At 35.9% G+C, this 17,377-nt stretch overlaps 1 protein-coding gene across 1 annotated transcript in view; it reads left to right on the top strand.

The window, feature by feature from the left end:
- The window catches only part of LOC149072166 (A-type potassium channel modulatory protein KCNIP1-like), a 50,003-nt gene extending 37,522 nt beyond the window's left edge, over nt 1-12,481 (top strand). The window contains exons 4-8 of the mRNA XM_089246534.1: nt 5,265-5,334; nt 5,851-5,921; nt 7,855-8,067; nt 9,172-9,234; nt 9,615-12,481. Of these exons, the coding sequence (XP_089102660.1) occupies nt 5,265-5,334; nt 5,851-5,921; nt 7,855-8,067; nt 9,172-9,234; nt 9,615-9,662 (465 nt within the window). The 3' untranslated portion in view covers nt 9,663-12,481. The remainder of the gene's footprint in view (nt 1-5,264; nt 5,335-5,850; nt 5,922-7,854; nt 8,068-9,171; nt 9,235-9,614) is intronic.
- The last annotated feature ends 4,896 nt before the right edge of the window (nt 12,482-17,377 follow it).

Below are 17,377 nucleotides of genomic sequence, written 5' to 3'. Positions count from 1 at the left end.
ATTGCTACTAGCCTTCCAAAATCTCAACACCCATTCCTCTGTTACTTAGCGGAAACCTTCATTTTCAATATTTTTGTTGAAAAATACCACTAATCATATTATCAAAGCAAGAGCTTCCCATTACAGTACTGTTTTCAAATATATCTGTTCTAATTTTTTTTTCGACCGACAAGGCCTACACATACTAAAATTTTGGATCCATCTATAATTCAATTCATCCAGGACAAAAATTTACTTATTCCTCTTCAACTTCTGTTTTTTGCAAATCCTCCTTGGTTAATCATCAATATTGATTTCACAATCAGTTATCTTCCATTTCAAACTTCATCAAATGGTCTTCTCACAAAACAACTGTTTTATAAACAAGAACATAAATTCTGGTCTTGTTGTTCTACTATTATAGCTACAGATGCCCCAAAAGAAACTCGTACCTCTATTGGAATTTACTGTGCTAAAAATCGTAATTCATTTCATACAGCTATCCACGATTTCTCATCCGTCTTCACAGGAAAATGTGTTGCAATAATGATCGCAGCCCTTAAATTCATTGTCAGTAACGAAAACTACATAATTTTATTTGATAGCAAATCTGCTATTCAAGCAATCACCAACATCAACCAAAAATCTGATTCCGTGGTTTTTGCCACTTTTTATGGCTTATATTTGACATCACTGCGGGCGACAAGAATCTCATTAGTTTGGTGTCCAGGTCACAAGGGTGTCTTCTGCAATGAGCTTGCAGATCATCTTGCACGTACGGCAGTTTATCCTCAAAATCCAGTTTTCCCTTCCTGGCAGTCGAGTGGTTAGGGAACTAGCTTCTCACTGTGCAGGTCTGGGTTCGTATCCCGGTTCGGGCATGGATGTTTACTAACACTAAAAAATTCCCTGGACGGATCATGCTGATCCCTTGGGAATACGTGTGGATCACGTTATTATTTATTTATTTATACATACTTCGAGGATGTGATAAATCTTTCACAAAAATTAGCAATCATCGGTATTTCATTGGTATTTTTGTAATCAACCTCTTTACCCAGTTGCTGATCGATTCTTCAATGCTGTTAAGAAATTTTCGTCCTACTTTACAAGCCGCAAGTTTGAATCACTTTTTTACCGTCTCATGACCAACATAGCACCTACCAATGGTTATCTCAACAGAATTAATCAAATAAGTTCACCTAGCTGTATCTGTAGCAACAGTTGTGAATCTAACAATCATTTCTTATTTACGTGTCCTAAATGGTCAATTTTTATGGGAACACCCATTGAAGTACCGCCGGGCACTTTAATGAAAGAATTCGAAATTTTCATGAAAAAATGTAATAGATTTTGATATCGGCTGCCTTTTCAGCTTTTCTCCGAGCCGAGATATTTTTGTGGTTTTTTTTTTCATCGACTACCAGTTTTTCTTCCTATTGGTTGATGCTGAGACTGTTTCTATATTGTACCTCTTTGTTCTGCACAGTTCTGTCCCTCCCGATCTCCTTGGCAACTGTTTTTGCACATTGCACATTGAACACATGAAATAAAGCAGTTCTAGGTCCCCCAGCAAGCATAGAGGACGTTAATCTGTATCTGTACCAGAACCCCCCCTCCCCAACAATCGTGTCAAGCGTGGCCCAATAGTCATTCGTAAATATTTGCTTCCAATATTTGCCTTCCCCTGATGCAAAGAAGCAGCAGCGGTATAGGCTGGCTACACACTGGAGCAGCTTGGCTCAATGTTCCTTAACGAATATTTGCTACTAGAACAATTTAATATGCCAACGCGTGTTGTGACTGTTGGCGTTCTTCGACCATTATGTGACCAGACTGATTGCAAGATCGGGAAGGGGGACGGGTTTTTTGACTTTGGTTGGAGGCTGGATGGCTGAAGACCTTGGTCGTTCTCTTCGACCAGCCTTCCAATACCTTCCTGCCTCTAAATTTGACGATCATTGCCAATGGTGGAGCGGCCAGACTACTTGCCCATGACCAACCTTGGAACGTATTGGGCTCGACACGAGTGTGGTCCTGGCTTACCGGAGGTATAGTAAATGAATGTTTATAGTATTAAAAGCCAACCCTTGCACAAGTTACTCTCCAACATCTCTTAGTTCCACCATCACAGTCATGTCTTATTTGATGAACTGCCACGACAATCGAGATTTACACACGATATTTTACATTGAGATTCTCAGGCAACGCATTTCCAGAATCACTGTTCGGAAATTTATTAACCCCTCTCATAAAAAGTTGGTGTTTATTTTTCTTCTGAAAATCAGGTGCCACGAGATTAATGGCGGAGGACTTGAAGCAAACAATAACTAATCACGAACAATAGACAAGAAGATAAAAGTAAACTCACGGAATCTTATACTTACGGTCCAGAAAGTTCTAGATTGTTTCTAAATAGAACTTTTTTTTTCTTGTATTTTATCGTTATACCTATCGATCTTACGTTTTCGGTAGAAGCTGCCAAGTTTTTTTTTGTCTGGAAGACCTCCGAAATCTTTGGCAATCATCCGCGCAGAAGTAATCTTCAACAAAACATGTGCATAACAAAATTGAACTCATGAACCGTGTAATAATGGCGTTTAAAATTGATTAATTAATCTATTTAGATGACATCGGAAACAGGGATTAAAGGAACGTTTACTACATAATACGTTCGATTGATTCTTCTGCATTCTTTCACTGTTGGAGAAATTTTTAAAAGTATCGGATCAATCTTGAAGGGTTAATGATTAACATTTGCGAGAATGAATATATCGAGGGAACCTATACTATAGAAAATAGCTAACAAGAATGTAATTACGGCGGAGTATTAAAGCGCGTCAATTAGTGTTATGATCAACAACAGAAAAGATAAATGCTTGGTTTTAATTTTAATACATAATGTATTTTAATTCACAAATTATACCGACGTGGAGCAATATGTATATCCACCGCCATTATTGTTGAAGAATAAATGGTCTGAAAGTAGCAAATTGTAAAAACTTCACGTGACAATTAACAGAATTGTAGTTGTAAAAATAAATTGCAGGAAGGAACATGTGGAGAGAAGCGTTTCCCCATGTGTTTGTGCTTAATTTTCTGTACAATAATATCAGACCTTGAAAATAATAGTGCTTTGCAACTTTTGAATCATTATAATATGGGGTAAGGATAGGGCAAGGCTCACATACATTCACAGCCTATAAGCAGACTTATATCCATTTTTGAGCGAAGTATGACGTCAGTATCATCGATAAAGTCAATCGCTGTTCCCTATCCTGTTTTTTTTTAGCAATTAGATGTCATTTTGAGCAAAAAACAAGTTTTTCGGCTCCAAGAAGAAAAACGATGAATGCACGTGGTTATATAGGCACCTTATGAGGAGGAAACCATTCTTACGGTATTGGTGGTTGATAACAAATTACAAAGTCATCTATCATTGTACATCTCTAGACTAATTTCACACATCACATGAGAAAATGAACTAGTACATACGTGAAAAGCATTTAAGGGACCACTCATCAACAAGGAATGATGCTTTAAATCCAATCTCGCAGCAACAATAACGTGTACTTTCTCAACAATACAATATCCCATTTCCTTCATGGCATCGTTTTCTTTCATATCGAAACACTTGGAAAAAATATGGATGTTTTTCCATATTTATGGTTGCATTGAATATGATTTGTGAAATTCTTTCGAACTATTTACGATCTTGCTTTCTTCAACCTTTTCACGTTGAGTACCATAATCTCCCTAAGAAATAGTTTCCGTTCCACTAAGACCAAATATATCAAAAAAACTGCATATATATATATATGTGGAACAAAGTGATATGTGTGGAACATTTCTTCTCTATGGGTTTTTCGAAATGTACGTCTTTCAAAATGTTTTCTATTTCCTGAAGTGGGTAATCCCAGTAATATTGCTATAATCCGGATATTTTTCTGTGTATAAGGAACCTAATCCTGGCATTTTCCTTGCGGCTATTTCTTCTTTGTGCCAAAGAATCTGTTGAGGAGCTCCCGCATTCGGTCTTTATCTTACAAGTATTTCTTCTCTCTCAAATGAAGCTCTTAGCTTTATTCTATTTTTCTTTGTCGCTAGTCCTTTATGTGCACTCAGCTTGGAGTCATCATTAGACGAGTCATTACCCCTCTCTTCCAATCAGATAATTTCATTATATGACACAGACACACTCGTTGGTAGGGCGGAGTAGCCCTCTCTACTTTTGGAACTTCTCCGATATCTCGCGGCTTTTGTTGCAAGTGTTTTTGCTTCATTTGACGCAAAACCATCCGAAAGGTAACAGGAGAAACTTGACTATGGATCCGGAAACTTTATGCGGTTACACTTTTTTGAAGTTTCCCTTCGTTTCTAAACTATTTTTGTACTCGCAACCGAAAGTATCGGAGAATCAAACAGAAAATCTGCAAGTGAATTTCTTTAGTGAGGGTATTCAGTACTCGATGCAGTTTCTTAATCTTTGTAGCGCACCATTTACCAAGATGTAGTTAGAATTTGAGGATTAAGAATCGAAAAATTTGCCGTAACTGAGGCAAGTTTTATCGTGCCGATTAATGTTTGTTACACAGTCGATCTAGAGAAGACAAATTGATGCAATTTCGAAGTATTGTTAAATAAATTATTAGAAAGTATAAAAACTGCACCAGAATTTTTAGCTGGCAAAGCAAGTAACGCCCCTTTCATTGTAAAATTGATACTTCCCTTGTATTGTGAGAAGAATGCGAAATAGTCGTACGTTCTTCGAATGTCATCGAAGAATGGCTACACATCATGATATTTTTAAGGGATTCCATAGCTCTGACTTCACCAGTTATTTTGAAGTTCCAACGAAACGGCAATATTTAAAGATGGATAAAGAGCCATAATAATATTAATGGGCACAATAAATCCAGAGATTTTTATCACTGACGACAGAGTTATTTGGGTGTGTGCCTTGTCAGCTTATATGTTGAAGATTCGAAAATTACACCGATGACAGCAATATCTTACAGTATGAATGATAAGAAAAAGATTCTTCGTCTGTATGAAGATTTAAGGAATGGGAATTCTGACAGAATTGAAACTTTCCGGTTTTAAAAATAAATATAAAGTTTTTCTGTAGGATTTGAGAAAAATTATGGCCATTAGAAGTGAAAATTTTCAATTTATCATTGGTGAGGAATTTTTTAGTAAATTTTCTCAACATTTTCGTATTATTTCCACGTGGACAACGGTTTTTCGTACGAATACCATCTATTACTGATTTTATTATTTTTTAGGCCTGCCCTACAGGAGTGGTGAATGAATCAACATTTAAGGATGTTTATGCTCAGTTCTTCCCTCAAGGAGGTAACTTGAATATTTTTTCCATTTAGTTCCCGTTCTACGAATCCCCATTATAAAAAGTAATCGAAACGATATATAATAGAATGATGTCATTCCTGGCCTAAAACGAGCACTTCATAAGCTCATGTGATGCCACTTACCGATAATTATGTATTTCATCTGTTCTATAATTAACAGTTTAAAATATTAAAAATTGAATCATCAAAGAAGGATACTTACTGCCACTTTGTTAATTATTGTAATAATCTGGCTAATCAGAAGAGAAAAACTTGCTGTCACATTAACGAGATCTTCAGTAACTTTGGTGCACACTTGTTATTTAGAGCATTTGAACCAAATTTTGTTACAATTCGGCATGATAGCCTGATCCAAAAGTGAACCATAAACTTTTAATAAGTAGTTTTCGAATATAATCAAATCACACATCTTTATTATTACTGTATAAGATCAATTCCAATCTATACTAAATAGAATATCTATGATCATATTAACATTCAATCTTCCTTTAAACTTCATCAGATGCTAGTCAGTATGCTCATTACGTCTTCAAGGCATTTGACCACGACCACAGTGGTACCATCAACTTCCAGGTGAGTGTTTTATTTCTTACAAAAAATATGTTATTAGGAATATATTTATTTATTATACACAATTTAATTTAGTGTTAATGATCATATTTCTGTTATCTTTTATGCATGAAAAGGTGAATGATCACCTTACATGAATTTTATGCAGTTATCGAGCCATTTCCAGAAGGTAAAGGTTACGTAATACTTTCAACACTTTGGTAAAAAAAAATGAGTATTTCCTGATACAAAAAATAACTCGAACAGCTTCGTAGTCTAAAAAAAATGCAATATTCCAGTTATGGAATCAGAAAATACCCGCTTCCATTATTGCATTAGCTAGGCATCTTCTACCATCCACGGTTGATCTCAAGCAAACGCTTAAGCCATTGACGTAAAATGCTTTTACCAACAAATTGACGAAAGCTAATGAGTTTAAGACGAAAGAAGCTGCTTGCGTCCCTCTTTGAGAAACTTCGAAGCATATCGGGAAAAAAAATTAATAAAAGAATGGATGGAATGCTCCCCCCTGAAAGCATCAAAGATATATAAATGTGATACTAGACGATGATGCGAGAAGACCCCCGTAGAGGCAAGGGAATTTTTCTTTCCAAAAATCAGCATCTCTACACAATAGCCGGTTTTCCGTAAATCTTGCAAAGACATACAAGACCCAACGTTTCTCTTTGAAAACAATAAAATGCTACAACTTTTATTTTGTAAGAATATTCATCAGATTCAATTCATCCAATGGCCATGATCTCAGATTCGACCAGTAACACTAAGTTTTAAACAACGGCAGCATGTACGGCAGTTTCGTTAGTCAAACAAGATCAGTATAAAAACAGGAGGGGGAGGGGGGTTGAACTGATGGCACAAATTTTTAGAGCAGATAGAGCAAATATTTTTTCAGGAAAACAGCGTTTTCCTGAAAACAACAAATTCCCTCGAGCTCTTATTCATAATGTCTTATTTACACTGCGTTTTTTTTTCGCTGTTAGAGGGCATTGTTCAGTTTGTTACGCTTGAAAAAGGTATTCCCGCTTTCCTGGAATTCATGAATCATGTACAAAACCACTCTAGCAAATGACCACCTTAAGTTCTTAGAATAAATATATTCTAACACAGGTTCTTATTTTAAGTATTCGGAGCGCAACACAGTACCCGCTGCTGGTTAAATAAGTCATTATAATAATGAACTTTAAGAGAATGCTGTAGATGCGGCATTGGAGAGTGTTGTTTTCACCTAAAAACTCTAATTCAACAAGCTACACCACTAGAGCCCGCAAACGCGTTTTCACTTGTACTCATAGATTCTCTGACAAAAACGTTTGTTTTAGTGTGCTCTATCAACCCTCAAGTTTTGTACCATCAGTTCAAAGTCATTCTGTACATAAAAATTGTTTTCCAAATGTGTACAAGATACCCATTTGTTTTAATACATAGTTGAGGTAATACAGAAGACTTTGGCTTTAGATAGCTGCTAACTACACAAATGTGCAGAAAACGGCTCGATGTCAGAAAAATTGGTTTTATAACGGCTAGAAAAAGAACCGAAGCTCCATTGTTTGAATAGGATTCTACTCAAAGAATCATAAGAAATCTTTTTCTGAAGCGCTTGTTACAAAAGAAAGACGCTTTGGGGCGCAACGAGACAGGACAATTCAATGAATGGAAAGACCTGCTACTGACAGTGACCGATAAAATCCATTCTTCCTCAGCCACGCGTTTTAATCCCTATATACCTAGAAATAGATAGGGGAAAAAATAGAATTTAGAGTAAATTTAGTCATTCAGAATTTCCAATTCTTTTCTCTGTCGCCATTTGTATTCATCTGCGATAATTAATGAGCAATTTAAAAAAAAATGTAAATTTCCATAATGATAATGAGAATTACTTTTAAAGACAATCTCCAGTGTTTTTTTATGGTAAATAATTTTCATAATTATACGGTAGGAATTCGTTATCGGCTTATCCACTATATCAAGAGGAACTCCGCGGGAAAAGTTACAATGGACTTTTAATCTATACGACCTCAACGGAGATGGTCGAATCACTAGAGAGGAGATGCAAGAAGTCATCAATTCTATCTACAGCCTCCTTGGGAGGTTTACGGAGCCAACCGTTTCTGAAGAAGCCACCCGAAACCACGCCGACAGAGTGTTTGATGTAAGTTTTCCCCCTTTTGATTCTTTGTTTGTGAATTCCCATCTCACTAATAGCGACCATCAATTATAGCCGTGATAACGTCTAGGTCGGTAGCAGAAGAATTGGGGGATTTGTGTGTGTGACCAATAAACAATATACTGTACTATACTTGTTTGTGGTTGGACTTTGGATTAAGAACCCTACGTGGGTAGAATACGGTCGAGGGAATTTCAGTTCGGACTTAAATGTAGGAAACGTCTTGGCTGAAAGTCGCGCGAAAGCGCAAAATAATAATAATAATGTGTTAAGTTCATTGAAAACCAGAGGGGTACCTACGGGGTGTTTAATAATGCAGGTAGTCAATCAAGATGGAATATTAGTAAAAGTAATGAATATTGGATTTGATGTGTTATAACTTTTTTTTGATAACAGAACGTCTGATTGGGGTAAATACAGAGTTTTGGGTGAGATGCGCATTTTTAGGTCGTCGCATATGATAAGGTAAACAGATGTTCGTATTTAGTTGCGACAGTTTGTATTTTGAAGTTCCTGTCGAACTGCATGCAGTTCTTTTTGAAACAAGTGAAATTTCTGTATTCTGTATAACCTCATATAAATCAATAGATTCAAAAAATTCAATTATAATTGAAGTTGCACTATTGTAAAGTAAAACAAAGAAGGCTTGGATAGTTATTCTACTGAAGTTAGCCATGCATCCCGGTTTTGGACCTAGATTGGCGGTATTTTGCTTGGAATAACTTCATTTGATTGTAGTAAGGGAAACCAATTTTATCTCTCATTTGGCAATAATTGGTAACTATTAACCAGATGTCTCAAATAAATATGACCAGTCGTGAATGTCCAGACTTTCTAAGTGGAAAAAATCTGGTAGCTATATACTCTCTCTTGTGTAACCCTATAACTCTCTCTCTCTCTCTCTCTCCTTTTCATGCTACTCAGTATCGTGTTTACATATTATGTATCTGAAAGAGCGTATTGTAATAGAATCATTATTTCAATTGAATGACAGAAAATACTCTTTCTAAATGTTGTAAAATATCATTTCAAGACCATATTTTATATTCAATGAATTGTTTTTAATCGCACTGATTATTTGATTTGCAGAGACTAGATCGAAATAGAGATGGGATCGTGACATTTGATGAGTTTTTGGAAATATGCTTAGAGGTATCACATGACATGATTATTTATTGCAATATAACTTACCGTACAATGACATAATAAGCATTTTCAGAGAAAGACCGGGTCGGTGTTCCCACTGTCGATTGCCATTGTTAAAAATAGAGACGAAATTTTTCAAATTTGGCAATTAATTTAAAAATCGACTTCTCTTCAAAAAACGAGTGCCTTTCTCCGTTGTCTCTAAACAGCGTGACAGTTTGGCTAAACGTTTCCCCGCTTGGCTAAAACTGTCGGATTTAAGTTGCTTTAATTGATAAGAAGCCAGTAGGAACCCTAGACCACGTCGTCTGGATTCGAACGTTCAAGTTAAATTTCAATTACATTTGAGTTCGATTTATACAATTCTTGCTTTTTTTTTCGCACAGGATGAAAATATAACGCAGTCTCTGAATCTACTGGACACAGTTCTTTGAAACGAGTCTGCGAAGATCTGTTGGACCAAGTTTGATGTTGGTTTTGTCATTATTGAAACCATATTAAGACAGACATTTTTGGTAGATGATTGATATAAACACATACATCAGTGGTGATTCCTACACAGTGATTATCTATAGGCCACAACTGGCGAAGTAACTATTAGATTCCTAATCAAGTAGTCTCCCCAGTTGTTAATTCCTGATCTTCAGCTTCCTATCTTAGTTGGTACGTTTGAAAAATATATATCTATCGAGACTTTCAGGATAATATAAAATGAAAACGTCCTCTAAAATTATGCACAACAACGATGCAAACGTGGCTGGTGGCCATTTAAATTGGTCGAATGGTTACCATTCTCATTCCCTTAAAGAAATATAAGTTATAATCTCTTGCACAAGGTACTTTGAGCTTTAAATATATGTCATGTGTTCGTGTTAAGTTATTTATCACAATTTTGCGAGCGGTTCTCATCAACTACTGCAGCTGGAACATTAGTTGCTTAAGTCCACAGCATCTTTGTCTTGTAATTATTTGTATAATTATTTCATATAAACGCAAAACTGAATGTTAGTTGTTTGAGATAAGCGAGGAAAATACAAATTTAATCGGTGAGAACTCGTGAGTGCGCGCGTTTTTGGCGCTCGATTATCATTATAATTCATGGCTTTATACGATCTCTATTTCGATTGCAATAACGCATTTTTGCATTTTTGTGACCAATAATAATCGCCATACGATCGGAAACCTTAACAGGCTAGTCCACAATTCTTGAATGCTCCTTTGTTTGAAGATGTTTAATAATAACTATATGAAAAACATCAAAACTTTAATGACATTTTTTAAAGAACCAGTTTTCTCATTTTATTGTCCATCGTCACATTACGATACAAAATAGAAGCTTATATTTCATCAGATGCTAGTAGGCTCTTATTATTAGGCAAATTTCGGTATCAAAGACATCGGTGCTCTATTTCAGTTTTATTTCTATACCAAGTGGAATAGATATATAGATTGATGTTTTTTCAAAGGTATCCCAAAAATATGGGATTACATGTATACTTCCATTCTAAATATTCACGATTGGTTATTACAATAGTTTGATAGTAAAAAAAAAAAAGCAGAAAACGCGTCAAATATTTCAAAACTAAAATATGGATATACTACTTCAAGATACTATATTTTCGTACTCAGAATGACGTAAGTCGGCAGTTTATGTACTCAAAAGAAATTTCACCTTTGATTCTAAGGAAAACAATACAAAAAATATCGTGGTTAAACGGTTAATTGATTTAGCGAATTTTGAGTTTGTTGCCATTTTGCGTCTTAACGATTTAAATTTTATTCAATGATTTACTAAAGCCTAAGAAAATTAGCAGATGACTAATTTGAGATTCGTAATGGATATAAAGTACGATATTGACTCGTGAAAATCTTATCAACAGATAATTGTCAATGATATGATCATCATTCCACGTTAACTTTCATGATAAAATAAAGCTCATTTCAGTTGAAGTTCTCGTTTACTGATAGGAGTATTATTCGGTGTATTACTCTCACTCTCTCTGTGTATGCATATCTCTTTTCGACATTACATATTCATTGTTCATAACTTTAGTGAATTGGAACGTGCTTCTAAACGAGAATGTTTCGAGAAACTCCATAAGTTGCTTATTTCACGCGCGGAAAAATGTGTTAACCCTAAAACCAGCATTCACACCAGTGCGCATGCGCGTTAAACCGGTTTCGTATACCATTTAGAGCTCTTTAGCTCCAACTTTACACCCGTGATGGTTGCTTTCTACGTATAGGATTTCTCTTCCTATGGAAACGCATCGCGCTTGCTCACTGGTCTGAATATAGCCTATATTTGCACTTTTATATCGGAAAAACAGATCCGAATGCATATTCATAATGTGTGCTACGGTAAATGTACAAAAATAGTCATTTAGAGATTATACATAACCCTTTGAGAAAGTTAATTAAATTTTATTTGTGATAAACCATTATTACTAAGTATTTAACTCATGATTTTAGCAACTACAAAAATGACAAAAATACAGAATTGATGAATCATTTTATTTATTCCTATTTTATTTGTGTATTCCGTGAAAGTTTTCGAACTGAGAGACGTTCGTGTCTATGTTGAGTCATGTCCATACTTACAGTGTATCAATTTACACTTGTACCGAAAACTTTCATTAACGCAGATATAATCGTTATCACGCTTATTCCCCATTATCTTTTATATGTTTCGTATAATACAAAAAGCCATCTGGAATTCACTGTATACTTCTCAGACACAACAGATTCGTTTCTCGTGCCGTTAGAATCGAAAAAACATGCCGAATATCGCGAGGAAATTATCTTTTTACTTATAGATGACATAGCTCATTGAATTCATACTTACAACAGTTGTGTAAAATATGTAAGTTATTGATAAGAAGAAAAAAGAATTATCCTAAAAAAAGATATTACTTCGAAGTAAAAGTATTTTGCGTATTTTTATACTGATCGATATGCGCGTATTTCTGCCCGAAAAAAACGAAATGGAGCTTATAAAAATCATGATACTCATCAAATCCTTGATTCTTATGATGATTTTTGTTATTGTGTTCGATGATGTTGTTTAATAATAATTTTCGTTTAACGAAAAAATTGTATTACTGTGTTTATGCAGGCAGCTATATTATATGACGAATAAACGAAATAGTACTGGTTTCATATTTTTCATGATTAACCATTGTATATGTTATTGAAGAAATCAGAAAAAAAACAACCTGTAACAAAATATCAAATAAAACCTCGTTCAGTTCGATTTTGTTATTGTTACTTCATTAGCGTTTATTTTGAATAATTATTAATTGACAACAATGCGTTCCGTTACCATCTTGTCGTGTGATAATAGAGAGACCTGCCGCATGTGAGACGAAGTCCGTTATTCACTTCCTGATCGTAAGAAATGTACATGCTCCGAATGCCATGTGTGATGGCAGAGTTCGTTAAATGGAAAAGGCTGTTTGACCCTAGAATGGTACCTATAAGTCTAAGAGACGTAGTTCGTATAGGTGTCATTAAGCATAGATTTTTTAGGTACCATTCTAGGGTTAAGGAAGGTTAAGGAAGAGAACATGTATGAGATGAACCACACTAAAAAAAGACCGAAACAAACTAAACTGACGTTACGTGATTTCACGCCAGTGTAGTGTGTTTCGACCTTCAGACCTTTGACGATCTTATGCGTGCGTAAGACACCGCTTTCCCTAACAATGTGGCCAGTTCACGAACTTTGCTATCATATACGACCTTATACTTATTTCACACTCGCAGCACTACGCCACTCTAAGATACGAAAATACTGGTTTTTGATGGCAGAATAAGTCAAAATCTCTTCAGTCACACCTGAAAAATCGGTTTTTGAGAGACTCAGAGGGTTTTTGAGGTCACTCGTTGACTAGTTTTTGAGCGCTGTGGGTGTGGACCTGCACTTGCATTTAACAGATTTGGCTATTAATCTTTCCCTTTTTCGCATTTTGGAAGTCAGGACACGAATAACGAATCACAGGTGGTGGGTAGCTCGATTGTCTGAAACATTTTCAGCCCATACACTGCTGATATGAGTCTGTTTGCAATAGATGCCGGAAAACATTGCGCATGTAAAAAATTATGAACGCGCTCGTTTTCAAGAGATATTGCCAAATAGTCCTTACTTGAAAAATACCCTTGATACTTCAAACAGATGGTACCCGTAGCATTTCAATTTGTCTCGGATAGTAGAGTTCATGATGTGAAGTTTTGGTTTTTTTCACCGGAAATAAATTATATTCTTGTGCTATCTTTTGATTTTTTTTCATCATTGGTGTCATTTGCTGTCTGGCAACGGGGTACTATAACCAAAAAGAAGGGAAAATTAAATTTTGATCGATCTGCATTTTATTCTTTTTCGTTCTCAATCAGAATACATGCAACGCTAGACGCAAAGTTTGTAGAAAAGAAAACCACGTTGAAAAATGGTGGCAATGCCATCTTGAAGAAATGAGATTACTATGATACGGTGTATTTCGAATTCCCTTTTTCTTTAGGATGAGTTTGGTAAGGGATTTGATTGCATAATTTGAATATTTGAGTCATCAATCGAGATTCGAAATCCACGTAATCATTGTATACAGCAGTTACGTGGGAGCATGAGCATCAATCTTGAAAGAGAGAGAGATCGTACAAATTGATAAAAATCTACTGTCAGAAGTACGCAGCGAGATCTTGCATTCATCTACCACATCGTGTATATTATATAAGCATAACTCAGCGGATGTTTGAAGAATAAACTTTCACGAATATGATTGATTGAGAAATTGAATGTTATTTTCCGAATGACTCATCAGGAAGAAGTCAAAAAATTTGATTGAATTTTGACTAGTATTCCTATTGCTGATCTTCATTATTCAAAATCACGGTGAAATTTTTCATTCGGTGACCAAATAAAAAATTGAATTTGCCAAATAGGAGGTGTTCATTCACCAATTTCTTCAAACAGTGGGTATCCATCTGACTGCTATAATTAAAAGCCCGATTAGCCAAACTGTCACAAGAAATAAAAATGCCAATGTATATCGAGTACGTACGATCTGGCTATTCATAACTCAGATTGCAATTGACGATGAGACGCAACACGAATTGAAGAACCTTTTTCTAAATCATAAATTTTCGGAAAAAGATGTATATTATACCTTCTCTCACATTTTCTTAAAATGTGTTCTTTAAAGATTCTTTTAAAAAAAAAAATTCGCGTTTCATGCGAATTTTTATATTAATTTTTTATTTAAAAAAAAAACTCGAAAAAATGAGTGTTTCCTAAGGGTCTTTTGGACCGAAAATCCCACGTGTGTGAACTTTTTCTTCATCCTTATAATTTATTATCATTTTTTTCCTATTAGATATTGATTGCATTTCTTATACGAGGTTGACCTTTTGAGAATTACGTTGCTTCGAGCGTGAAATCGGAACATATGCTAGTTTGTTGGAGAATTCTTCAAGACAAGGACAATGAGGGTAACGTCTTAATCCGATTAATAATGCGGATTATGTGATCCCGAAAGAAAAATATTGCATTTATTAGATTTATAACAAAACATAAGAGAGAGAGAGAGAGAAAGAATCGTGTTGTGTCCCCCATTGCATAATAGTTTTTTTTTTTTCGTTTTTCTGGAATTATTTGTATAATAACGAATGATTTAATACAGTTATTTGACAAAAATATGTATTTTGACAGAAAAATATTCTTTCTGTAACATTTAAACGATGATGCAAGACACCCCCAAATATTGTTGAGAAACACAGTTCTCGTGGTGGTTAACGATTTGCAATTGGGCGAGTGTTTCCGATTGTATTACTGAACTTTGTCAACTGAATCTTTGAATCGTCTTATTTACGACTTCATCATCTCCTCTCTGTATAGTAATTCTGATCACTCAGGCTCATGGAGCCTCTTTCAAACGCATGGAGTGATGTGCTGCCCTCTAACATGATGCCGGCACTGACCATGACCCTCTGACGCCACAGTGGTCCTTCGCCCTGAAGTTGAAAGGGCGGTATCGAGTTCCAGGTCCTGTCTACATCAAGGTACGTCAAGAATCTGAAAAAAGTAAATCCAGGCTCATCATTAGAGAACTTGAACCCACTGAAGTTGAGGCTAAGGCTGATATACTCTGCTTCACGTCAAACCAACACCACCTATAAAACAAGGCCTCCACACGAAGTTTGTGACGTCAATGAAGAAGGCAATTTCTCTTATTGACATTGGGTGTACTGCAAAAAAGGTAAAGATATCGGAAGCTTTGGACTGTGTTATATCCAATAGAAATGGGTGAAACGGCCTTCTTCAGTGACGTCACAAGTTTTGTGCGGAGGCTTTGTTCTATAGGTGGTGTTGGTCAGACGTGCTCTCTTGTTTAGGAAGAAGCGAGAAGAGGGTTTTCTGGCAAAACGCTCTCTTTCATGAAGCCTTTGTTGAACAATAAATGGACTCCAGAGTTCTGTCACCGTACTTATCCCGTTGCCGAGATCTCTTCCAGCCCAACTTCCTGGCAGAGTCCGGAACACTAATGTGTTTCCTTGACAAACATTAATCCTTGGAACTACGGTTGTGGCAGCAGGTAGCTCACGAGAAAGCTTCGTGGCCATAGCATTCCAAAGGCGTGTCGCTGAAATTGCTGAATAGAGATCTTAATTGTCATCATAACTCTTGTACGCTTTTGGCCAGACTTCTCGAATAAAGATCCCGTATCCTGCAACTGTTTTCACAATTTGCAGACAACACTAGGTGTTACAATAAGCTACCTGAGATCGTCCTCCCTCCCATTTACCATGGATTCATCATTCCCACCTCATTTCATCATTAAAACGTAGGTAGTTACTTAGTCTATCACATCTATTTATGAAATAGATGTAGGTATACCACACATGCTCAATATAATAAGGTTTCAATTCAGATCGGTAAATACAGTACATGCCATACACTATTTCAGCATTTTCGTCCCCAATCAGCATGGAAATTTCATTTTTTTGACGATTTTTCCTCAAAATTTTATATAATTTTGGTGCGTTTTTTTTTTCTATCGCGCCTGTTTATTTGAGAATTTTCCAAAATAATCCAACATTTCTTGAGCGTCTATGAAAAAATGATTTAAGGGGTCCTAAAGCAATAAGAACGATATCATTTTCATTGTAATCGGTCAGGTTCCCATAAAAACGGAAGAACGTTTTTCAGTTTCCGAGATGAAAATCCATCAATCATTCGAACTCTTATAGATTGAAATCGTGACTTGCGAAGAAATTCCATTAAAAAACGGACCCACACAGGACAGGAATTTTAATTTTTTCCCCTACGGAGAGCGAAAAAGTTTGGTAAAAATCGATATACAGCACAATAATCGAACTTAAAAAAATATATATTCCATGTTTGAAAACTAATCTTTTTTTCGATTAAACGTGTCTTGTCCGAAAAGAATCCACAACAAGTGTCGATGATGCCTAAAACTTCAACGTTAAAGTGCTATCCATTTGGTGGTTGTGCACTGGCAGAGCCAAAAGTTTTTTGAGCGCTTATATTTCGAATTACCGGAAGTGACGCCATTAAAGAGTTTACTTGCGATTGAATCCGGAAAGATACGTCCGATCGGAAAACGTGAAACGCTTGTTCGGTGAACGATTCTACGAGGTATATAGCGGATTCTGACTACGGCGTTCAGGCCTGACCATATATAAAGGTATGTAACCATATATAGCGCCTTGGAGTGGCGACAAACTCAGAGGGGTGATATTATGCATCAAGAGGAACAAAAATTGTCATAGAACATTTTATCGCAAACCACGTTTAGTCGGTGAAAATCGCAAAAATACTTATGAAGGGTGGACGTCGAGTGGGACAAAAAAGCCAATAAAATAAGACATTATTGGCTTTGTCTTGTAAGTAAAAAAAATGCGATACAGAAGAACCTCTTAATAACGGACACCCATGGGACTGTAAATGTTTTCCCGCTAATGAAGAGTGTCCATTAATGGATAGTAATTAAAATAGTAGCCATCGGCGTAATTTAAAAAAGGTAGGTGTCCGTTAACGGGGAGTGTGCATTTTGTAGGGAGTTCCACTGTACTTTGTTTTCTAACGACTCAGGGAAAGAGTTCGGCATGAGCCAACACCATCTATAGTAGAAGA

Source organism: Pholcus phalangioides, unplaced genomic scaffold (assembly GCF_987345545.1).
Source record: "Pholcus phalangioides strain wild (caught in Gottingen) unplaced genomic scaffold, Ppha-v1.0 ptg000017l_1, whole genome shotgun sequence".
Taxonomy (NCBI): domain Eukaryota; kingdom Metazoa; phylum Arthropoda; class Arachnida; order Araneae; family Pholcidae; genus Pholcus; species Pholcus phalangioides.
Note: the sequence above shows the minus strand (reverse complement) of the source record. Positions and strands in the feature narration are given on the sequence as shown.